General features: G+C 40.1%; 2 protein-coding genes and 1 pseudogene across 8 annotated transcripts in view; 1 reads left to right on the top strand and 2 right to left on the bottom strand.

The window, feature by feature from the left end:
- Nucleotides 1–5,449: 5,449 nt before the first annotated feature.
- LOC105483181 (heterogeneous nuclear ribonucleoprotein A3) lies at nucleotides 5,450–16,290 on the top strand. Of its 4 annotated transcripts, none has more exons than XM_071072986.1 (11): nucleotides 5,450–5,543; nucleotides 7,987–8,109; nucleotides 8,199–8,345; nucleotides 8,427–8,637; nucleotides 8,952–9,041; nucleotides 9,125–9,220; nucleotides 9,309–9,389; nucleotides 10,140–10,280; nucleotides 11,422–11,544; nucleotides 11,632–11,699; nucleotides 11,793–13,785. In XM_071072986.1, the coding sequence occupies exons 1-10, from the start codon at nucleotides 5,538–5,540 to the stop codon at nucleotides 11,682–11,684; spliced, it is 1,071 nt and encodes a 356-aa protein (XP_070929087.1). In that variant the 5' UTR covers nucleotides 5,450–5,537; the 3' UTR covers nucleotides 11,685–11,699; nucleotides 11,793–13,785. The 4 variants fall into 4 exon arrangements, with proteins under 4 accessions (XP_070929087.1, XP_070929086.1, XP_070929085.1 ...); XM_071072985.1 differs by having other exon boundaries at nucleotides 5,453–5,609; XM_071072984.1 differs by lacking the exons at nucleotides 5,450–5,543; nucleotides 11,793–13,785 and adding exons at nucleotides 5,758–6,156; nucleotides 14,461–16,290.
- A 4,756-nt stretch (nucleotides 16,291–21,046) lies between these two features.
- LOC112426953 (mitochondrial import inner membrane translocase subunit TIM14 pseudogene) lies at nucleotides 21,047–22,281 on the bottom strand (annotated as a pseudogene).
- An 83-nt stretch (nucleotides 22,282–22,364) lies between these two features.
- The window catches only part of LOC105483176 (NFE2 like bZIP transcription factor 2), a 57,235-nt gene continuing 55,476 nt past the window's right edge, over nucleotides 22,365–24,123 (bottom strand). For all 4 annotated transcript variants that reach the window (XM_071072982.1, XM_011743865.2, XM_011743866.3 and 1 more), the window contains exon 5: nucleotides 22,365–24,066. In XM_071072982.1, coding sequence (XP_070929083.1) covers nucleotides 22,840–24,066 — 1,227 coding nt within the window. In that variant the 3' untranslated portion in view covers nucleotides 22,365–22,839. The remainder of the gene's footprint in view (nucleotides 24,067–24,123) is intronic.

The following is a 24,123-nucleotide window of genomic DNA, read 5'->3' on the forward strand; positions in this document are numbered from 1 at the left end:
ATCCAGTAGGTAGAGGTTGCAGTGAGCCAAGATCATGCTGCTGCACTTCAGCCTGGGCAGCAGAGCGAGATTCTGTCTAAAAAAAAAAAAAAAAAGAAAAAGAAAAAAAAGGAGGAACAGGCAGTAATGTTAATCCCTAGGTCAGGGAGGATTAACATTTAAGAACAGGGAAATTAATTTGACAGTTAGATAATCGCTTGTGACCTTGGGAAAAGCAATTTCTATAGTCTGTGGCAGAAACTAGGAGCACTTAAGAAATGAGTGGCAGCCTGAGGCAGAAACTAGATTAGGAACGCTTAAGAAATGAGTGGCTGATGAGAAAGCGGAAGTAAATACAAGATGGCAAGTGAATAAATTTCTGGAAAGAGACCAGGTACCTGCTCTAGACAGGGCACTATGCAGACTTCACAGGCATATGACCTTTGCAGTTGCACAGAGCCCAGCACTTATAAGGGTCCTGGCTTGGCTTAATACTTTGATGTCATGTCTTGAAATTCTTAATAAAGTTTTGGACATGGCACCCTGTATTTTCATTTTGCACAAGTCTCCACAAATTATGCAGTAGGTCTGTATTAGTCCGTTCTCATGCTGCTATGAATACCCAAGACTGGGCAATTTACAAAGAAAAAGGTTTAATTAGCTCACAGTTCCACAAGGCAGGGGAGGCCTCAGGAAACTTACAATCAAGGCAGAAGGCACCTCTTCATAGGGTGGAAGGAGAGAGAATGAGTGCAAGCAGGGGAAATGCCAGATGCTTATAAAACCATCAGGTCTCCTGAGACTCACAAATTATCATGAGAACAGCATGGGGGAAACTACCCCCCATGATTCAATTACCTCAACCTGGTCCCATCCTTGACATGTGGGGATTACGGGATTACAATTCAAGGTGAGATTTGGATGGGAACATAGAGCCAAACCATATCAAGGTCCAACAGGGCATTGAAGGGGACCCAAAATATGTCATCCATCATTCATTCATCTAATGTTGAATGTTTACTCCACAAATAAGTGAATTGCCTACTACAGAGCCAATCTCTGTAGTGGTCTCTGGAAACATAAGAAACATAGTGAACAACACAAATGTATGAATACATTTTTAAAGAAAAGGTTGTTACCTTCAAGAATATTAAAATGTAAATTCAGTGATTATATGACATTCTCATTCAGCACTTTAGTTGTAGAGCCTATATAATTTTAGTCAATGTATTCAACTTCCCTACATCCCAGATTAGGGAGAATTTACCCTCCTAAGTTTGTTAGGGGAATCAGACCAGGAACATAAAGTACTTGGCCCATTACAAGGTATACAGTAGTATTCAATAATGTGAGTGACTATGATGAATTTCCAGCACCTAGCATTGCCTGGCACATAGTAAGAGTTTGGTAAATAACTTTGTTAAGCGGGAAAGAAAGGAAATTTCAAATCAATCTGGATAGTTAAGACATACATTTGCAAAAATAAAACAAATACGTTTGTTTCATATATATATAAGCATTGATTAGCCAAGAAGAAAATGTGAGAGGATATATAATAAGTTGTTGATCATGGTCAAATCTATGTAATAGGATTTTGTGGAGAAAGATTTTTTTGTGTGTGTTTTACTTCATAAACTCCTTATTTAAAAATCAAGATTTTAGAAAATAAAGCTTTGGTATATTCTGAATATAACAGCAGATAACAAAGCTTATAGTTTATTACAATTCCTCCCTTTTAAGAGTTACCTTCTTCCTTCACGCCTGTAATCCCAGTACTTTGGGAGGCTGAGGTGGGTGGATCACGAGGTCAAGAGATGGAGACCATCCTGGCCAACATGGTGAAACCCCTTCTCTACTAAAAATACAAAAAATTAGCCAGGCATGGTGGCGGGTGCCTGTAGTCCCAGCTACTTGAGAGGCTGAGGTAGGGGAATCACTTGAACCTGATGAGGCAGAGGTTGCAGTGAGCCGAAATTGCGCCACTGCACTCCAGCCTGGTGACAGAGCGAGACTCCGTCTCAAAAAAAATAAAAAAAAAAAAATAAACAAACAAAAAGAATGAGTTACCTTCTTCCAGCTGGGCACAGTGGCTCACGCCTATAATCCCAGCACCTTGGGATGCCAAGGCGGGCGGATCACTTAAGATCAGGAATTCCAGACCGGCCTAGCCAACATGGTGAAACCCCGACTCCACTAAAAATACAAAAATTAGCCAGGCATGGTGGTGCACGCTTGTAGTCCTAACTACTTGAGAGGCTAAGGCAGGAGAATCTCTTGAACCCAGGATGCAGAGGTTGCAGTGAGCAGAGATCGTGCCACTGCACTCCAGCCTGGGCAACAGAGCGAGACTCTGTAACAAAATTAGCTGGGCATGGTAGCATGGGTCTGTAATCTCAGTTACTTGGGTGGCTGAGGCACAAGAATTGTTTGAACTCAGGAGTGGTAGGTTGCAATGAGCTGAGATCATGCCACTGCACTCCAGCCCGGGTGACAGAGTGAGACTGTCTCAAGAAAAAAAAAAGTCTAGATCAGAAACTGCATAAAGCCACTTCAACCATAAAATCTAATATCAAAATATATTCACAGGAGTTGATCACTAAAAAACATGGGAAATTTTAATTTGAAAGTTTTTTGCAAATTTAATATTTAATATCATTCCTAATACTTTGTATTTTATCAAAATTAGATACTTAAAAGAAAACATTACCACCATTTAGATGCCTCCAAATATTTTCTATTTTACCCCAGTACGCTGCACAAAAATGATCATTTTCTGTATGTCATGATATAAAGGAGAGGGTCTGATACAGATTATAAAGTTTGTCTGCCACCCATCTAACCCTAGGACCCTCACTCCCTCCTCCCATCCTATACACTCCCTTTCTCATTTCAAAGAATCAGGGCTGCAAGTGTAGACCATTGCCAAGTTTCAAGTCTGTGCCCTACAGGGTCAAGGACTTTCGGAAAAGTGCTTTTTGTACCTGAGACACAACTGGACCTTAAGTTTATTTATTTATTTTTTGAGATGGAGTCACCCAGGCAGGAGTGCAATGGTGTGATCTCAGCTCACTGCAACCTCCGCTTCCCGGGTTCAAGCAATTCTCCAGCCTCCACCTCCAGAGTAGCTGGGACTACAGGCACCCACTACCACACCCGACCAATTCTGTATTTTAAGACGGGGGTTTCACCATGTTGGCCAGGCTGGTCTCGAACTCCTGACCTCAGATGATCCACCCGCCTTGGCCTCCCAAAGTACTGGGATTACAGGCTTGAACCACTGCGCCCGGCCTTTGTTTTGGTGGGGGAGGGGGCGGAGTCTCGCTCTGTCACCCAGGCTGGAGTGCACTGGGGCAATTTCCGCTCACTGCAACCTCCGCCTTCTGAGTTCAAGTGATTCTCGTGCCACAGCCTCCCAAGCAGCTGGGATTACAGACGTGTGCCTCCATGCCCGGCTAACTTTTGTATTTTTTAAAAGTAGAGATGGTGTTTTACCATGTTGGCAAAACTGATCTCAAACTCTCCACCTCAGGTGACCCGCCTGCCTCGGTCTACCAAAATCCTGGGATTACAGGTGTGAGCCATGGCGCCCGGCCAGAGCTTAAGTTTAGACAAAAGCATAAAAAATAACGTCTAAAAACAGCACACAGTCAGGATGAACAACAAATCTGGACCAATACAATGGGGAGGACAAAAAGATGTGAATAAATGGACTGACATTTCATGTTCCTGGAGAGAACTTAGTATCCCATCCCACATTGTTTCGCGATTTAACATTAACATTTATACAAAAGTTATTAATTAGAACAAAAGTTATTGATTAGAATTAACTTGATTAGAAAAACCTGGAAAAACATACCCTAAAGTGCAGCCAGGTGATCACTCTTCTTGATCACCTATGTAGTGTTTCATAGGGTACTCTGGTGTGAATACCACTTTCCAAAGGTCTTTCACTTTGCATTTTTCTTTGTATCCAGAATTGATAAAATTACCAGGACTATTTCACAGTAATCAGACTTAGAAAATCTTAACACTAACTAGACGCTAAGGCTATACATTCTTACAATGTCTCAAGTCTATTGCTGGCCATCAGGAGCACCTGGATACGCAGAATACGTGAAAGTTTGCGAAAAAGGAATCAAGGCAACAGGAGGAGTCTGGTTTGAACGGTTATTTCATCCAAATTACATTAAGGACTGCTAACTGGTTTCTGCCCCACAAAACTACCCTTTGTGCATGTTTCCAAACTATAACGCAGGTCCTCCTGGGGCAACGGTTAGATAAATTAACAAATTCTTAGACTTTGCGCTCCCTTTTCCAAACTCGAAGTCGACCACTCCCCATTTGTTAACAGAAACTTTTAATGTAACTGATTAGATTTCTAACCTTTCCTAGGGAGAACCAGTTCAATTCTAAAAGAGTTGGTCACATGGGTTGCTAAATTAAAATATAAAGCATTTCCTAACAGGGAAGGGAGGCTCGTCAATTGTGGTTATTTTTATCAGTAACTTTAAATATGGATTCATAGATTATCAATTTACGGCTGGCCTGGGTGTTAGAAGATGACCTAATCCCATCCCCCTTTTCATGTAAAAAACTGAAACTACAGCTCTGTAAAGTCAAATGATTTAAAATCATCTGACTAGGCCGAGAAAGGATTAGATCTCTAGAGCATTACGGTAACAATCTTTCGCAAACTGGTAGCATTATCTGGCGACCCTGCTTTTCTGAAAATCTTGTCAATTATTCAGTTCCTTAAATTCCGTCAGCTACAACAGATGCATCAGCTCTTTCCACACTAACTTGAAAGAAGCACATTAGAAAATAGTCCTGACTTGTTTCTTGAGATCAGTAACTAATGAACTGACCTCCACCAGTCCTGCCTCAGGTCGTTAATGGTAAAAATTCTGTATGTCGGCCGCGTTTTGAGGCCTGCCCAGGGTGCCTGTGATTCCTACACGTCGGAGCCGCAGGGATTTTCAGTACATGCCCTCAGGTGGGCGCCGCAGTCACAGACACTGGTCCCTGGCATTTGGAAACAGGATAGGTGGTCCGAAGGGCTAAGGGGTTTTTCCTGCAACCTTTAAATTACAAGCAAGAAAAACGTAGGTTTTATTTCGGGCACAGGAATGGAATGAATTCGGAAAAGGAAAACTAGAGGCCTGCGGGGGAAGGAGGGACAAGCGCGAGAAGAAAAGGAAAGGCCTTTCTCTCTGGTGACGCGCGATCACGAGGCGTTTTCTCTACGTGGACGCTCACCATTGGCGGAGACCGAACTGACGTCCCGGAACTCGTCCGGACGCGAACGGCGCCAAGGCGGTCCTGCCCTGAAAGTCGGCGAGGCGCGCGCGCTCCCGCGGCACGCCGCGCCTCCGCCCTCCGCCCGCCAACCCGCTGGTCCAGTCGTTCTTCGCGCCCGCTTGGCTCCGCCCCCTTCCCAGCTCGCTCCTCCCCCACCAGACTGGCGGCGCGCGGAAAACGCGTCACGTGACGACTGGCCCCGCCTCTTCCTCTCGGTCCCATATTGAACTCGAGTTGGAAGAGGCGAGTCCGGTCTCAAAATGGAGGTAAAACCGCCGCCCGGTCGCCCCCAGCCCGACTCCGGCCGTCGCCGTCGCCGCCGGGGGGAGGAGGTATTAGGGGGAGAGCGGGGGGTTGGTGGGGAATGGCCGGCGTGGGGGGCCTGGTTCGGTGGGAGCGGGGAGGCCGGGTGAACCGGGGCGGCCGTCCCGCGCTCTTGCGTTGAGACGGGCGGTGGGAGGGGGAGGGGAGCGGGCCTTGGAGACCTCCTCGGGGCCCCTCACCCGCCTCGCCTTCATCTTCGGCTGCACAGGCGGCCCCTTGGAGGCGCGGCGTGGTCGGGGAGGTCCCGGGAGGGAAGCCGGCCTGCCGGTTGCGCGGCCTCAGAAGCGAGGCCGAGGGCGGCATGGCGGGCCCCGGCGGGAGCGGTTGGGAAGAGGTTGTGGGGGAGGGGAAGGGACGAGCAGGCACATCCGGGCGAGCGAGCAGGCGGGCGGCGGCCACATTGACATTGATCCGCCGCCGTGTTACGAAATGGCGCATTGGCCCGCAATGGCCGCCGCCTCGCTCTGCCGCCGGGAAAGAGAGCCTGGGATTGGAGAGAAGAGGGCGGAGGCGGCCCGGCAGAAAATGCCGCAAATGGCCTCGAAGCACGAGAAGGTAGTGCTTTCGCTGAAGTTCGGCGGACGCTTTTCTGGGCATTTTACCGGTTCTCTCCGCGAGGAGAAGTCGATAATTGGCCTGTTCTTTTCTTCGCAGCATCCTGTTGGAAATACGAGATTAAAAACTTTGCTGCTTTAGAATACTTCCTGTTTTTGCTGAAGTAGTTACATTACACTTCTCAAACCGCCATGTGGGCGAAGAACTTAGTATTTGAGAACTTGAGTGCAGATGTGAAAAACAACCCAGCCAGCTTTTTACCGACCCCGGCCGTTGGGGAGGGTGGGTGGAGAAGAATTTGAGTGTAGATGTTAAGGAAGAATTTTAAAATGTTTTTTATCTTCATGTTTTCCCATTCTTTGAGTCGGCTCTGCTTGTAGTTTCCTGGAATTTTTTTTAGAGGACTGCAACCAAAGTTGAAATTTTCACTTGTTTGCAGTACATTTAATGTGGATCCTAAATATTTTTGTCGATTTCGTTATTGTCAATCGAATACATTTATCCAAGACTTGAAAAGATGAGACTACATGAATTAATGCTTTAAGCTCTTAACATTTTTTTCTAGCATGTGACAATCTCTTCACATTAAATGCCTTAACATCTCTACCTCTAGAAGACACTTGAAGACATGAGAATGTAAATGTGAGCCCCCTTATTTAAGGACTTCGGGTGAAGGAAACCTTCATGCATTAAATAACAGTTCATGCAATGTGTTAAGAAGTCTGACTGAAGTATAAAACAATTTCAAGACATCCTAATTCTTAAAAATCTCAATTTTTGTTTTGCTGTGCTCCGTTCTTATAGTCAGACAATACATATCATTCCTAATGTAAGTTCAACTTGGCAGTTTGTTGTGACTCTTAAAATTGAGTCATAAAATGAAGATTTTTGCAGCATATAACAAACATGGGTTATAGAAAGCTATTTGGTCGGCTTTTTTTTTTTTCCTCTTAGTTTTTTTGGGAGATGCTGGTTTGGCTTAGGAATGCCTATTTTAAATTAATTTGCTTGAAAGCAGTGAGTTTCTGTAAGTTTGACATTTAGAACTTTTAGATTGTTCATCACAGTTTGGAGTTTAAAATTAAAAGCATGTTGGGATGTAGACTGAGAAGAGTTGAAGTGGGATAGATGCAACACTGCTTCTCCAGCAGTTTAGTGCCTTAGAAAATGACTTCTCATTAGCAACTTCTAAAGTAAAGGTTTTCAGACAATTGCAGCTTTTTAAAAATGAAGGGTTTTTAGATTCTGGATTTGTCTTGGATTTCAGTTTAGTTGAAGTGATGTTGGCATTTGAAAGGCTGGTTATAGGTTTCCTTGACAGAGTTAGCCCTTTTAACAGTTGAAGTCTGTATTTCTGGTCAAAGTTTTTGTTGTTTATTTTTTTGTTGTTGTTTTGTTTTTGTTGAGACGGAGTATTGCTCCTATCGCCCAGGCTGGAGTGTAATGACACGATCTTGGCTCACTGCATCCTCCGCCTCCTGGCTTCGAGCGATTCTCCTGCCTCAGCTTCCCGAGTAGCTGGGATTACTGACGCCTGCCACCGCGCCCAGCTAGTTTTTGTGTTTTTAGTAGAGATGAGGTTTCGCCATGTTGGCCAGGCTGGTCTTGAACTCCTGATCTCAGGTGATCTACCTGCCTCGGCCTCCCAACGTGTTGGGATTACAGGCATGAGCCACCGCGCCCAGTGTCTGGTCAAAGTTAACTGGACAAAGTGTTAATTGTCACAGGAATTTGATGTTGATTTTATTACTTACAGTACATTAAAGGCTCTTCGTGCATCTTAATCCATCTACTGTAAGATAATTTAAGAGTATTGGTTCTTTCTCTCAGGGCCATGATCCAAAGGAACCAGAGCAGTTGAGAAAACTGTTTATTGGTGGTCTGAGCTTTGAAACTACAGATGATAGTTTAAGAGAACATTTTGAGAAATGGGGCACACTCACAGATTGTGTGGTAAGTTACACTAAGGGAATAGAAGGGTTCTAAGTGTTGAAGAGAATCCGTGGAGATGTTTTCAACGTTATAAAACTTTTATTTTGTAGGTAATGAGAGACCCCCAAACAAAACGTTCCAGGGGCTTTGGTTTTGTGACTTATTCTTGTGTTGAAGAGGTGGATGCAGCAATGTGTGCTCGACCACACAAGGTTGATGGGCGTGTAGTGGAACCAAAGAGAGCTGTTTCTAGAGAGGTATTTTAATAATATATTGTGTAACATATGAAATTGTTGTAAAAGTTTGTTTCTTGACTTAATTTATTACTTTATTTATAGGATTCTGTAAAGCCTGGTGCCCATCTAACAGTGAAGAAAATTTTTGTTGGTGGTATTAAAGAAGATACAGAAGAATATAATTTGAGAGACTACTTTGAAAAGTATGGCAAAATTGAAACCATAGAAGTTATGGAAGACAGGCAGAGTGGAAAAAAGAGAGGATTTGCTTTTGTAACTTTTGATGATCATGATACAGTTGATAAAATTGTTGGTAAGTAACAATTTATGGTAACTCGAATGAGAAAGTAGACGTGGGTTTTCTGTCTTGAACTAAATTTGCTAAACTGCTTGTAATTTTCTGTTGCGTGTAATGGCATTTATAGTGTATAGTCAGTTTTTATAGTGTCTATACCTGTGTAATCAGTATCCAGATCAAGAAATAAACATCTCAGAATGCTCCTTCATTCCCAGAGTAACTACCTGATTATGTCTTAATGGGTTACATAATGACAGAGGGTATCTCGTATATGTGCTTTTCCAAACATAAAATAACTTTCTGTTTTGTTTGATTAAAAAAAAATTTAGTTCAGAAATACCACACTATTAATGGGCATAATTGTGAAGTGAAAAAGGCCCTTTCTAAACAAGAGATGCAGTCTGCTGGATCACAGAGAGGTGAGTAGGACCATACACATGTACACAGTGGATGTGAGTCATGTTTGTAAGGTTCTTAAAAATCTCCCTTGCCTGTGTTAAAGGTCGTGGAGGTGGATCTGGCAATTTTATGGGTCGTGGAGGAAACTTTGGAGGTGGTGGAGGTAATTTTGGCCGTGGTGGAAACTTTGGTGGAAGAGGTAGGCTGTTTATCTTCTGAGTACATGCACACCTAACATTTCAGTAAGTTGAATATATGATTTTAATTCATTTCTTGTTTTTCCTCAGGAGGCTATGGTGGTGGAGGTGGTGGTAGCAGAGGTAGTTATGGAGGAGGTGATGGTGGATATAATGGATTTGGAGGTGATGGTACGTGGCTTATTTTCGATTGATATTTTAACTTCCTGAAAATTATTACACTTTTCTAATTTTAGTCAAAGCTTGAATGGCTTAATGGTTAAGGTGTATTTCCAAACTAATGCCATGGAAGAGCAGGAACCCTTTTTCCCCTAAAGATACATCAGCTGCTCTTTTTCAGCAAGTAGTAGGGGTTGAGCCAAATTGTTTTATTAAGTCTGAGACTGTATTTTTCTTAGTGAAATTTTATAAAAGGAAAACTGATTTTTTTTTTTTTAACTATCACAAGATGGTTAAACACTTACTTTCATTCTTACTAGCGCAGATACTTGATATTCTATTATTATTAGCTATCACCAGGCTTCAGAGTGTTAAATCAACTCACTGGCTTATTTGCCAGTGGCTTAAATGTAATATAAAACCATAGTTGAGTAATCCTAGCTGTTCAGGAGGCTGAGGCAGAGGGGTTGCTTAAGGTGAGGCTTTTGAGACCAGTCTGAGCAACATAAGGAGAGACCGTGTCTCTAGAAAAATAAAATAGGGGAACGTGGTGGCACATGCCCATAGTCTAGCTACTCAGGAGGCTGAGGTGGGAGAATGACTTGAGCCCAGGAGTTCAAGGCTCCATTGCTGTGGTTGCACAACTGTACTTGAGCCCGGGCAACAGAGCAAGACTCAGTCTCTTACACACACCAGAATTGAATAACTTGACTATACACTTGAAACGTTTTTGTGTGGTCTTGTTTTTTGTTTTTTTTTTAGGTGGCAACTATGGCGGTGGTCCTGGTTATAGTAGTAGAGGGGGATATGGTGGTGGTGGACCAGGATATGGAAGCCAAGGTGGTGGATATGGTGGCGGTGGTGGAGGATATGATGGTTACAATGAAGGAGGAAATTTTGGCGGTAAGCATTCACTTGTTTTATTTAAATGTTAAATATTCAGTGTTGCTAATAGTTGGCATGACACATATTTGAAAAGTGTTAAAAGTTAGCATTTTATCAAATTTTATGTTTTGTAATATTAAAAAATACTAAAATGGTGAGTAGTTCAAACCAAATTTTCTTGACTTTGCTGGTTATTTAGTAAAATGTATTCAACTCCTTTTTTTTTTTTTTTTTTTTTTTTTGTGAAATGGAGTTTCGCTCTGTTGCCCAGGCTGGAGTGCAGTGGCGTGATCTCAGCTCATTGCAGTTTCCGCCTCCCGGGTTCAAGCGATTCTCCTGCCTCGGCCCCCCAAGTAGCTGGGAGTACAGGTGCATGCCAGTACGCCCGGTTATTTTTTTGTGTTTTTAGTAGAGACAGCGTTTCACCATGTTAGCCAGGATGGTCTCGATCTCCTGACCTTGTGATCTGCCCGCCTCTGTCTCCCATAGTGCTGGGATTACAGGCGTGAGCCACCACGCTCAGTCAGATGTACTCAATTCTTAATTGAGTAGTTAAAAATGAACATTTACCAGTATTTAATACATGTTTTACATGTAAAAGATTGGGAGTTTATTTACTGCCAAAATGTTACTTAACTCTTAGGTACATTTAAACTGGACAATTGGGAATAAAATGTTTGAATACTCCAGACATGTTGAAGTGTGCAGATTGCCATCTAGGGCTTAGGTTAACAAAGTACTTTGGGTCTTAATATGTCACAGGTAGTTGCCGAGTTTAAGCAAGCAAGTATAGGTCATTAATCCAGAATACTGTTAAAAGCTTTCTTAGGAATGGACTGTTTTGTTGGACCTAATTAACATGTCAGTGACAGATGAGTGAAGTTTTAACAAGTTATAATGCCTCAGAATCATAGTGAATGGAACACTGACAATTTTAATGGTGTTAATGGTAGAGAGAACATGGGCCTAGAGGATAGCATCTAATATAGACAAAATGTTGATTGTGTTTTAATACCCTGACATCAGTTATCCCAAGTGGTGCTACCAAAGTGATGTGTATAATCATGCTATCATAATTCTTAAAAGATAATAATTACATTAAAAGGGGAAAATGATTATTGTGTAGGTAAACCACACATAAAAACCTTTCTGATTTCAGGTAACTATGGTGGTGGTGGGAACTATAATGATTTTGGAAATTATAGTGGACAACAGCAGTCAAATTATGGACCCATGAAAGGGGGCAGTTTTGGTGGAAGAAGCTCGGGCAGTCCCTATGGTGGTAAGTACTTTCTTAAATCAATTCTTTAGAGCCTTTTTAATTAAACAAATGTGTATACTTCTTTTAAAATACTATGTCTATTTTTAGGTGGTTATGGATCTGGTGGTGGAAGTGGTGGATATGGTAGCAGAAGGTTCTAAAAACAGCAGAAAAGGGTAGGTATCTTTAAATTTTTATTATGATGATAAAAGAATATGTGGAACTGTTCACTGAGTGTAATAATTTTTTTATCCTGTATTATTCAACAGGCTACAGTTCTTAGCAGGAGAGAGAGCGAGGAGTTGTCAGGAAAGCTGCAGGTTACTTTGAGACAGTCGTCCCAAATGCATTAGAGGAACTGTAAAAATCTGCCACAGAAGGAACGATGATCCATAGTCAGAAAAGTTACTGCAGCTTAAACAGGAAACCCTTCTTGTTCAGGACTGTCATAGCCACAGTTTGCAAAAAGTGCAGCTATTGATTAATGCAATGTAGTGTCAATTAGATGTACATTCCTGAGGTCTTTTATCTGTTGTAGCTTTGTCTTTTTCTTTTTCTTTTCATTACATCAGGTATATTGCCCTGTAAATTGTGGTAGTGGTACCAGGAATAAAAAATTAAGGAATTTTTAACTTTTCAATATTTGTGTAGTTCAGTTTTTCTACATTTTAGTACAGAAACTTTAACAAAATGCAGTTTTGAAGGTGTTTCCTTGTGAGTTAACAAGTAAAGAAGATCATTGTTAATTACTATTTTGTATGAATTTTGCTAAAGTTAACTGTAAAGAAACACCTGCTGACTTGCAGTATAAGGGGAATCTATAGTCTCCCCATTTCCAAACCATGATATGAATGGGCGCTGACATGTGGAGAGAATAGATAATTTGTGTGTTTGCAATGTGTGTTTTAGATAAATAGGATTGGGTATTTAAATTAGCATTTGTGAATTTAATAGCATTAAGATTACCTTCAAATGAAAAAAATCTCAAAATTTCTATTTGGTTTTTGTGCATTTTCTTTTAAAATGTAATCATATGATTTTAGTGTGTTAGACTTGCTGAGTCCTAGCTGTGTTTAGAACATCTCCATACATTTACCTTGGTCAAATTTGAACTGCTGCCATAGGTTTTGGGTGTAAAGAATGTTTACTGCCCTCCATTTAAATTCTGAAAAGGGATAGTGGATGTTTTCCCTCTCCTATGTTAGAAACTATTCTTAAAAACTTTTCAAAATATAGAACCATTAAGCCTGCTATATCTGAGCAAATTAGTGGGTACCTTTTATTTTTCTTTTTTTAAAGCACAAGAGGCCCATAAATCTTGAGTTATTTTCCTTAGTTTAATTTTTTTTTGATACAAGTTTTCAGAGCAAGAGAATAAAAATGATGCGTTATTAAACCCCTAACTGGCTGGCATGCTTTCCTGTTTGTATTCTATACATTTTGCTGGATGAAACCAAGGATAGTTTAGGTATAATTGTTCAAAATAACCTAACTGCAGCAGAAATGTAGCACAGTTGCTTAGTACAGGCTTCTCACTTCCTACAGACCTGAATTCAAATTTGAATAGTCTTGAGTTCTTAAATGCCCAAAGAACACACTGTTATTTCTTGTGTATATTTCAACATAAATCATGTTGTTATCAATTGGTTCGGAAGGCCCTGGTTGAGAAGACTTTTAGATAATAAGGTCATATATATATATAGTAATATAAGCCAATGTCTACTGTTTTGCGCCAGCTAGTGCTTACAATTTCATTTGAGCCCTGAGTATGTGCCCTGCTGTTACTCTTTCTTTGGTAGTGGAACGTTGAATTCAAGTCTTTTTTTTTGTTTTAAGAAGTACTAAGCAAACAAGCAATAAAAAGGGGAATGGGGCGTGCTAGTGTTTGAATATGCTCTCTTGTTGCTCTAATTCTGTGCCTCTGTGCATTAATATTTGGATGCATGCAATGCCAGCATGGAAATTGGTCTTCACACATACTGCAGTTTTCCAGAAACATTCACAAAACAATAAATGTAACAGACATTCCATTTGTTAATGGGCATATATGTGAAAAGCAGTGTAGAAAATAGGCTAATATTAGAAAATGGTTAAGTCCTTAATAACTTCAAGTGTGGTTATATAATGGACACTGTCAATGTTCATAACTTAAACCTGGGTACCTGGTCAAAATAATGCTTGGGAAACATTAAAATTGAGCTAAATTGTCTCAAGTTCTTTTATTCATATAAATAAAGTTTAAAGGAATGGGGGAGATTAACATTTCCTGTTTTATGTTTGTGAAATTGTTTGACACAACCTTGACAGTATCCTTTAATGGCATGAGGTTAATTGTACTGTTAACCAACTTTCTATGTTCTGGAACTAGTATTATAGTGAAAACATTTGCAGTAAGTTGATGTTTACAACCTATAAGCAGGTGAAATCTGTGTATGTGACCTGTTTATAAGTTGTATTAGCTTAGATCTTGTGAACAGTGTGGAAAAGTAAGCCATGAGGAGAGCGATTTAACCAGCTTTAAAGGACCTAAGATGTGCTTTTTAAGCACAGTGTGGATCAAAGGAAACTCACTAAGACAGGACTTCAGCAGCCTTTTGTGTTTGGACAAGTCAGCATAAATAAAGAATGACAAGGCAGCAGCAAGAGCTTCAACTACAGAGAAGTGAAGGCATAAGATACTATGATGATAGTGAGCAACTTTCCAAAAGCTAGTTAAATCTGCTTATTACAACTGAAATATCGAAGAAAGTCTAGCAGGAAGGAGCTCTTCGCCTTTTGGAACATCAATGAGAGATAGTTGCCACAGTCACTAGGTCTAGCATTTAGACCTGCAAGGAAGGGCAATAAGCATTAGGTAAGGCTTGAATTTGAATTTTTTCACTAATTAAAGAGTAATTTTTTGTAAAGCAAGGTAAGAGTAATCTTTTTGATTTGCAGGTTGAATGAGAACCCTACTTGCCTAAATGAGGAATGTCTTTCCTACCATCTAAAATACGAAGGTTTCTGGCTGGGTAAGGTTTGTAGTTGACAGTAAAACCTGATGACACCATTTGTTTCCCTGCAAGTCTACATTACATATTTCACAACTTTGTCCCTCTCTAGTAGGCACATTGATAAAATTCTTCGACTGAAAACTACCTGGGTACCATGTCCAACACATTTTAAACCTTAGTTTTAAAAATTCTCCTGCAAAATAGCCATAAGTATTAATATCAAGTCAGTTGTGACCCCTCGTGTATGCAATTCATTATTAGTGTCTTCAGGGTAAACTCAATTTTTGGTAAGAGAAAGTAGCTTCAGCTTTTGTGAAAACCATTTTTGTAATAAGCATGACACACAACACACTAAGCTGCCAATCCTCATACTAGGAAAACACCTTCAGAGGAACATTAAAAGTTACCAGGGCCAGGCACAATGGCTCACGCCTGTAATCCCAGCACTTTGGGAGGCCGAGGCAGATGGATCCCGAGTCCAGGAGTTTGATACTAGCCTGGGCAACATAACGAGACCCTGTCAACAAAAAATACAAAAATTAGCTGGGCCTGGTGGTACACATCTGTAGTCCCAGCTACTTGGGAGGCTGAGGTGGGAGGATGCCTTGATCCCAGGTGGTTAAGGCTGCTGTGAGCTGACTGCCCCACTGTATTCCAGCCTGGGTGACAGACCCCATCTCAAGAAAAGTTACCAGATGTCATGGATAAAGGTTGGTCTTCAAGTGGCCTCATACGTTCTTTTGCATATAAATTCAGGGAATTCATTGGACCAATAGGTTACATTTTGCTTCCTTTTTTGTTTTGGTTCATGTTAGGCAGTGGGGGCCTAATTAGTGCTCCTTTGTAAAAAGACGTTTTCCTAAAGAATACTGAATTACTGTTCAGACTGGTTGTTGTTGGGTAATAAGGGCTGTTTTTGCTGCCCCAAAAGGGCTTAACCATTTAGGTGGTTAGTTTACTTTAAAAAACAAAAATCCTTTGGAGACAGATAGTGAAAATGCAAACTAGTTTCTAAATTACCAGTTCCCTACAGGAAGATGCAGTTTGCCAGTGTTTAGTCTCAGAAAATGACTGGTTGGCTCTGTATCTAAATCAGAACCCAATTTCTACATGTGTTGAATAAGCTAACAGCCTTTGATGAATTTCCCTCACAACATGGTTTTAGTGAAGCAGACAATTTTATTTTTTAAGGGCATTGTTCTTACTAGTTCATTTCTTTTTATGAAATAAAATTATTTTGTTTAAACATAGTTCCATTGTCGTTTCTGAAAAATACAGTATTCTCATAAGTTGTAGCAGCAGTAAAAAAAAAAAAAAAAAAATTGTTATATAAGTGGTTGGGGCAGATTTAACTGATTTTGTTAAACCAATTTGTAGGTTACTGCTTCTAATATTACACTTCTAAAAAGCTGAATTTATACTCATGTCCTAAAGGAGAATATGTGATAATGAAGTACATTTGTTAAGTAACTAATTGAAATAGGCTTGGTTTTAAGAGTTCCGGTATATAATAGTCAAAAGTTGAAACCTAATTGACAGTATCTCTTGGAGTTCCAGTAATGTCACAAATTAGTGAATAAGCATGCCAGTGTGCAGGGGTAATGTAAGGATTGTTAGCCTATCTAAATATTCAAAATTACTTTAAAACTTCAGTATGTTTTCTGATTTTTAAGAATTCAGAAGTGTTCTGTAATGGATTCAGATGTTTCATTTGTAGTATAATGAAATGTTTACAGAAAGATAACTTTTTCATTAAAATATTTTTAGAAATGTGTGTGTTGTTTTGTCACTTCACAATGTTCATGTGACTTAAACACTATAGGTGAATATTTTGAGTTATTTTACCAGTAAGTAATAAAACAACAGGAAACCTGGAGTGAGCCTTTATCAGTTATTTTAAAAGATGTGAATTCTATTATATGGGAAATAAGCCGTGGGAAATAAGCATGGAAGAAAAAACATTTTTTAAAGTTATCAGCACTTGTTGCCTAAAATAGTTTAGGTCTTGACAATGTATTAGGTATTTGGGTGATACATGTGAGGCATCTGAACCTTTGAGGGAAAAAAGGATAAACGAGTGAGTGAATAGAAACTAGGAGAAAAAGGTGGTTGCTAGGAGGGAAAGGGCATTTCAGATGTTGGAATTCCCTAGTTTCTTGAGAGAGGCAGTGGAGTGGTTCAGTACTATATGGTGAAAGTAAGTTGGGGAAAACCTTTCAGGAAATTTTGTAGTCTCAAACTACACTGATGTTTAACCGAAGAGGAAAAGGGTAAGGATGATGTGGGTAATGATCATCTTTTGCTGGATTCATTTATGGGGGTAGGTCTTTGATGATTTTTTTTTTTTTTGAAATTACAACATGTGTATTTGGATTTCTAGCCTTACTAGCTATTAAGCATTTTCCCAATATAATTTTTTCAAGTGAAATACTTTATAAGTTGAAGCCAGATGAGGGTTCTTGGCTAGCTGTTAGACTTAATGCAAACTCATTTTGCTTGTATTCAAACACTGGTTTCATATTCTGTGCAGTTAAGTAATCTTAAAGAGTGGCATGTCTAGACCAGGCATGGTGGCTCACACCTGTAATCCCAGTACTTCGGGACACCAAGGCAGACAGATCACAAGGTCAGGAGATTGAGACCATCCTAGCTAACATGATGAAACCCCATCTCTACTAAAAAATACAAAAAAATTAGCTGGGCGTGGTGGTGGGCACCTGTAGTCTCACTACCCAGGAGGCTGAGGCAGGAGAAGGGCGTGAATCCAGAAGGTGGAACATGCAGTGAGCAGAGATCGCACCACTGCACTCCAATTTGGATGATAGCGAGATTCCGTCTCAAAAAAGAATGGCGTGTCTAATAATTTCAGTTTAATACTTAGGTCCTGGAATAATAAAGGACGAGTGTGGACTTATTTCCAACAAAAGTATATTTACCCTTGTTTTCTCACAGTGAAAGGACATTGTTATATAAACAGCAAAATAGGAAATGAGATAAAATTAGAGTTTGCATGTGTGCGTCACAGACATAGTAAATGTAAAGATTGTTTTCTTTTGCAAAAATTGGATACACTGGGTTGATTTTTAACTTTGGATTGAATACACTACAATGCTAAGGTTTAGGGGGATGTAAGGTGGTAATAGGTAAAAGCCATTTTAAGCTTAACAAATTTTCAGAGACCCTAACACCAGGTAATGGCAAGGGTGCGTTGAAGTGTACATTGTGCACAGTTCTGAAAGCTTGCTAGGAAATGGGAATTAACCCATACTGTTCAACTTTTATTGGTAAAGAAATAGTAACTGGGTGAAGGGTATACACAAGAATGTTGACAGCTTAAAAATACCTTAAAATATATGGAAGAGTTTCATTGACTACATCCATATATATAGCCACTAATTAAAGGACTTGTCATCGTAAAGGAATTGTGTAAAATGTTTAGCTGTATCTGGAGGCTCCAGGTAACTTAATTTTTAAATTGTATTAACTATGCTGTTCGGTAAATGCTGAGTAAACTTACATCCTTTATATCAAAAGAATTCTGATGGATTGTCTATTTGAAGTCAGTGGTCTTACTCTCAATAGGTACTGAAAGAAAACGTAATTCGTAGTTTTTGTTACTTTGATTCTTGGGTCAGATTTTATCAGTAAGAAATGTAAATACAGAATGTAAAAGCAGTTTTGTGAGCGTGGGCAGGTTACTTGGTTCCTTTTAATGCCATGCTCTCTGGCAGATTGGTATTCCAGCAGGCCCCTTAGAATGTTGATTTTTACATGGCATGAGATGCAGGTGAGATTACTCAAATGTTACATGAAAATAATTACCAAAATATTAAGTTTATGACTTAATGTACTTGAAACACTAAATTAGGCCTAATGGTGGGTCTGATTTCTAACATTGAAGTTCTGATGCATAATTGATAATGTGGTTTAAATTGTACTTTAAGCCAAGTAGAGTGAAATACCAGTAGTTTGTTGCCTGGAATATTGAAGGAAATGAAGTAAAAATGAAGAAGAAAGTTTCTTCCCATCAAAATTCTCAGACCTAAAAACTATACAGGTTAAGAACTCCTGTTTTTAACCTGATTCCCCCACACACACACTTACACACTTTTTTTTTCTTTTTCTTTTTTTTTTTGGTAAAATGGATTTATAATCCCCTCCCTCAATCAGAAAGTTAAATTCAATAGCTTAAAGAACCTAACCTAGCACCTGTCTTGTGGACCCTAAAGATAGTATTTTGGTAATGCTGGATACTGTCTTACAAGGATATCCTGAAGCATACCTAAAATTCTAATGGGTGATAAAAGTAATGCCAATGTCTTCCCCCCTCCGCCACCCCAATATAGGATTGAAGTTTTCTAGTCTTTAATTTTTTTCCAGTTCTCAGGTGTTAAACAGCATCAACTGAAGACAAAGCACCCTGGTAGGTATGTTTAAATGTATGTATTCTGAAGCTTAGTCACAAATACGGATATGGCAAACATTTGAGCAGTGCCCCCCTTAAAAACAGGAACTTGGGAAATCTTGGCAAGAAGATAGGTTTTCATATAAAGTGTTGTGCAATTACAGTTTGATAGTCAAATTTGAGCACAGGTATAAAGCTCTCAACGCAAATGCAAATTAAGAGAAATGAACACTTGGTTTTATTAGTCATGGCATAGTTGGGATTTGTTATTTGAAATTTATAATTTCTCACAATGTTTTATACTTCACTGTAGTATTTTTAGGTACCATAAGTTTCTATGGCCAGTTACCTTGTATGAATTGGTCAGAATACTTTGAAGTTTACTGCCAAAGAATGTCTGTTTTTGTCTGCCCAGCAATGCTCTTCTCCCTTCAAATACCAGTCAGTGTTAGGTGCTCCAGATAGGGCTGCTGCTGAGATTCTTGCCACCATCTCCCCACTCACAATTTGGTGTAAGAATATAGTTTGTTCGAGACCTGGGATTATCTGAGTTTGGAGAAGTGATGTCTTCTCCCGAGATTCCCCATCACCACACCATCAGAGGAAGGAAGTTCCTTGATAGCACGTGAAAAATATTCAGGACCCAAAATCTTGGGCTTGGCGTGGTGGCTCGCGTGTAATCCTAGCACTTTGGGAGGCCAAGGAGGATCACTTGAGGTCAGGAGTTCCATACCATCCTGGTCATCATGGTGAAAACCTGTCTCCACTAAAAATGCAAAAAAAAAAAAAACCCGGCGGGTGGCGGATACCTGTAATCCCAGCTACTTGGGAGGCTGAGGCAGGAGAATCACTTGAACCTGAGAGGTGGAGGTTGCAGTGAGCCGAGATTGTGCCACTGCACTCCATCGTGGGCAACAGAGTGGGACTCCATCTCAAGAAGAAGAAGAACACAAAATCTTCACATTTGAACCCTTAGATCCATTAGTCCTTGAAGTCATTTTCAATCCCAGCAGTGAAATTCTCTTGTAAGCTAATTTGGATTCACTTGTAGCCAAAAAGCATAATACAAGACTAAAGGAAACTGACACACCCATCGTTTATGCAATGTTTACTATGAGCTAGGCGCAGTGCTTTTTGTGGGGGTGACCCACTGAGTACCACTCTGCTTTTAAATGAGAAAACACGCTTAAGAGGAGGCAGAAGAATGGCCTGAACCCAGGAGGCAGAGCTTGCAGTGAGCCGAGATAGCGCCATTGCACTCCAGCCTGGGTGACAGAGCCAGACTGTCTCAAAAAAAAAAAAAAAAAAAAAAAAAAACTAAAGTGAGTTACTAAAGGTCATTCTAGGAATTAGCAGCAAGCCCATGCAGTCTGGTTCCAGGGACAGGATTTCTAACACTACATCGCTCCTAATGGGTTGCTAGGAGTCTTCACTGAATAGTTAACACATGCAGTGCTTATTTTAAACATACTTAAATGAATCTCCATTTCCTCACTTTAAAAAGGCAAAACAATATGAACAAGTGAAACGTGCTTAGGTGAGGAAATAATAACTGAATGATTCATTAGCATGCAGATTTTCAAAGGGTTTTGAGGGAACTTATTTTTGTGCACTCTAGTTTAAACGTCTAATAGATCTCTCAGTATGTCCAAAAAGGAACTGATTTTCCCACCTGGGTCTCCCTCTATCCTGTCTTCTCCATCCTTGGACAACTCAATTCTTAAAGATGTTAAACTTCCTGACTCAAATCCATTCTACCAGAAAATCTTTTTAGTTCTCTGAGACGTGGCAGAATCCGATGTCCCTGACTACCCACTTCTATCACCCTGGACCAAACCACCATCACAATGCATGAACCTCTCAATCGGTTTTCCTACTCCCATCCTTACCCTCTATACTGTTCTCAACATACAAGCCAGAGGAAACTGTAAAAGTTGTAGCTCTGAGGCATTTTATAGAACGTTGATACTCAACCGGGGCGCGGTGGCTCAACGCCTGTAATCCCAGCACTTTGGGAGGCCGAAGCAGACGGATCACGAGGTCAGAAGTTTGAGACCAGCCTGACCAACATGGTGAAACCTCATCTCTACTAAAAAATGCAAAAATTAGCTGGGCGTGGAGGCACGCGCCTGTAATCCCAGCTACTCAGGAGGCTGGGGCAGGAGAATCGCTTGAACCCGGGAGGCGGAGGTTGCAGTGAGCTGAGATTGCACCACTGCACTTCAGCCTGGGCGACGGCAAGACTCCGTCAAAAAAAAAAAAAAAAAAAACGGTTGATATTTATATACATAAAAAGTAGTAGGAAGCTAAAATTCATCATACATTTCTTTCTTTTTTGGGCTTGACCTAGTAAATCCTTAGCTTCATTGATTTGGGTTGCTATATAAGGAGATCCTTCTTTGGGCGATTTAAGATCATATTTGTTACTGAGCATCTCTTTTATTTTCCCTTCCTGGCAGTAAGGCTTACAACAGGTAGTATTGCTGCTTCCCATTTTGTCATTTTGGGTTCAAACCCACCTCTCTAATAGCCACCGCTGAAGGCAGATTTTGGTAGACTTTGAAAATCCTCTGTTACTTCAGGCTATATGTGCTTCCTGGCTTGCAAAACCTGCAGCAGAAATGGTCAGTCCAGCTGCCACCACTGTACTGACCAGCCCAGCTTCTTTCTCCTCCATCCGGATTGGTACAGCCACCTGCCACTAACTGCACTCCTTTACCAGAAAGCTAGGCAGCCACTGCCAGCAGTCACAAACCCCAGAGGGAACTTTAAAAAAAGTTGAATGTTACTGCTGAACAGCACCATTAGCTCCCCACCTCACTTATGTAGACTTACAAGGCTCTGTCATATTCCACCACCATCCCTTTCTTCGGCCACATTGTCCTTGTTTTTTCTCAAATGTGGTTCCGCCTTTGGACCCGCTGTGTCTTGTCTACAGTGTTCTTGGCTATGAGAACGGCTTCTCCCCCCCATCGTCAAATGTTGCCACTTCAGTAACGCTCTTCCCATTTACAGCCTTAAGTTGTGATGCTTTTTACTGGTTTTCCCCATCCAATTCCTTCTAACATAGTGGAGTATGCTTGTTACCTCCCCTTCACTAGAATGCAAGTTCCAGGGCAGGGATATTGGTTTTGTCCTTTCTACTTCAAACTGTGCCTAGTGTATAGTGGGCGTATATCTACTGATGGAAATAAATGAATCAATGCTTTCACGTCAGTGTATAACATTTTCTTGGGTTTAGATGTACTTGCTATTGAAGAGGCAAAGTATCCTCTTGATATACTTTATTTTTCTGTAACCCTGGTACTAGAAATTTAGTATAAAATGATTTTTATATTTTCAAATAAAACATTGTGAAAATGCAAAACATCTAAATTAAAAGGATGATTATCTTACGGAAAATACTACTTGTGAATAAACTCAAAGGAATCCCAAACAAATAATTTAACAGTCATAATAATCCTTTATTAGTACCAGCTCTTAAAATTGTTTTTTGCCAGAGCTAAACAATTTAATATAAAAAATGCCATTTTTTTGTCCATACAGTATTTATAAAAAAGTACATAGTGGTTAGTTTTGCAATAATTTGCTTTTAGCCAGATGTCATATCATCATATAAATCTATGAATATAACAAATGACATAAGAACAGTATAAATAAGTTTTTGTAGTATTTACACTTACACAGAAACTAGCCCAAATGGTGTCCTACGAAATTGTTTATAGTTAAAGTGAAACTACTGATTCAACGTACTGACACTCCAATGCTTTTTAAAGTTTCATATTATTTTCTATACTAGTTTTGGCTATAATTTTGCATAGAATTACTTATAAAGTATGAGCATTTCACATCACAGTAGGAGCTTTTAGTATAATAGTACAAAAAAACTAGCTCAGAAAAGGTCAAATCCTCCTAAATCTAGGTTTTCTTAACATCTGGCTTCTTACTTTTGGGAACAAGGAAAACGTTGCCATCTCTTGTTTGCTGCAGGGAGTATTCACTAGGAGAATAAGGTTTTCCATCTTCATCACGTAGCATGCTGAAAACTTCGAGATATAAGGTGCTGAGTTGTTTTTTCAGCAGGTGAAGGCTTTTGTCATTTTCTCCTTTTTCTTTGAGCAATTTTTCTTTTTCATCTTTCAAATGATCTAAATCTTGCTCTAGTTCTACTATATTTTCCAGTTTTCTTTTTCTACAATTCTGAGCAGCCACTTTATTCTTACCCCTCCTACGTATATCTCGAATTAATGCAAGTTGAGCTTCATTGAACTGCTCTTTGGACATCATTTCGTTGAAGTCAACAACAGGGAGGTTAATGATTTTTTCTACGGGGAATGGGATATGGAGAGCTTTTGCCCTAAGTTCATCTCTTGTGAGATGAGCCTCCAAGCGGCTTGAATGTTTGTCTTTTGTGAATGGGGTTTTTCCATGACCAGGACTTACAGGCAATTCTTTCTCTGGTGTGTTCTCACATTGGGCATCATGCACGGGAGTGCTCTGCCCCTGAGATGGTGACAAGGGTTGTACCGTATCCCCAGAAGAATGTACTGGTTGTGTTTTAGGACCATTCTGTTTGACACTTCCAGGGGCACTATCTAGCTCTTCCACTTCAGAATCACTGAGGCCAAGTAGTGTGTCTCCATAGCTGGAAGATTCCACTGAGTGTTCTGGTGATGCCACACTGGGACTTGTGTTCAGTGAAATGCCAGAGTCAGAATCATTGAATTCTGTTGTGCTTTCAGGGTGGTTTTGGTTAAAAGCTTTGCAAAGTGATAGATCAGAAACATCAATGGGCCCATTTAGAAGTTCAGAGAGTGAATGGCTTAAAGTAGCAGGTGAGGGCATGCTGTTGCTGATACTGGGCTCAGCTATGAAAGCAGAATAAAATTCATCACCAAAATCTGTGTTGACTGTGGCATCTGAATTTAATGAGTTCACTGTCAACTGGTTGGGGTCTTCTGTGGAGAGGATGCTGCTGAAGGAATCCTCAAAAGCATTAAGAAAATGTGGACTACAGTTACCTACTTCTTTTTCCATTGAGGATATAGATGAGTAAAAATGATAATTGTCAACTTCTGTCAGTTTGGCTTCTGGACTTGGAACCATGGTAGTCTCAACCAGCTTGTCATTTTCAATATTAAGACACTGCATGGGAAAGAAGTTTATACTGTATAAATCAAAGTTAATCCATGATAATACGTA

Source organism: Macaca nemestrina, chromosome 11 (genome assembly GCF_043159975.1).
Source record: "Macaca nemestrina isolate mMacNem1 chromosome 11, mMacNem.hap1, whole genome shotgun sequence".
NCBI classification, from domain to species: Eukaryota; Metazoa; Chordata; class Mammalia; order Primates; family Cercopithecidae; genus Macaca; species Macaca nemestrina.

What these genes read in the sequence shown, in the direction of transcription:
- LOC105483181 (XM_071072984.1), top strand. Translation starts at nt 6,031, where the DNA reads ATGGCGCATTGGCCCGCAATGGCCGCCGCCTCGCTCTGCCGCCGGGAA. An exon ending in TACAGTTGATAAAATTGTTG is followed by an intron (nt 8,638 to 8,951) that starts GTAAGTAACAAT and finishes AAAAAAATTTAG; the next exon opens with TTCAGAAATACCACACTATT. An exon ending in TGAAGGAGGAAATTTTGGCG is followed by an intron (nt 10,281 to 11,421) that starts GTAAGCATTCAC and finishes TTCTGATTTCAG; the next exon opens with GTAACTATGGTGGTGGTGGG.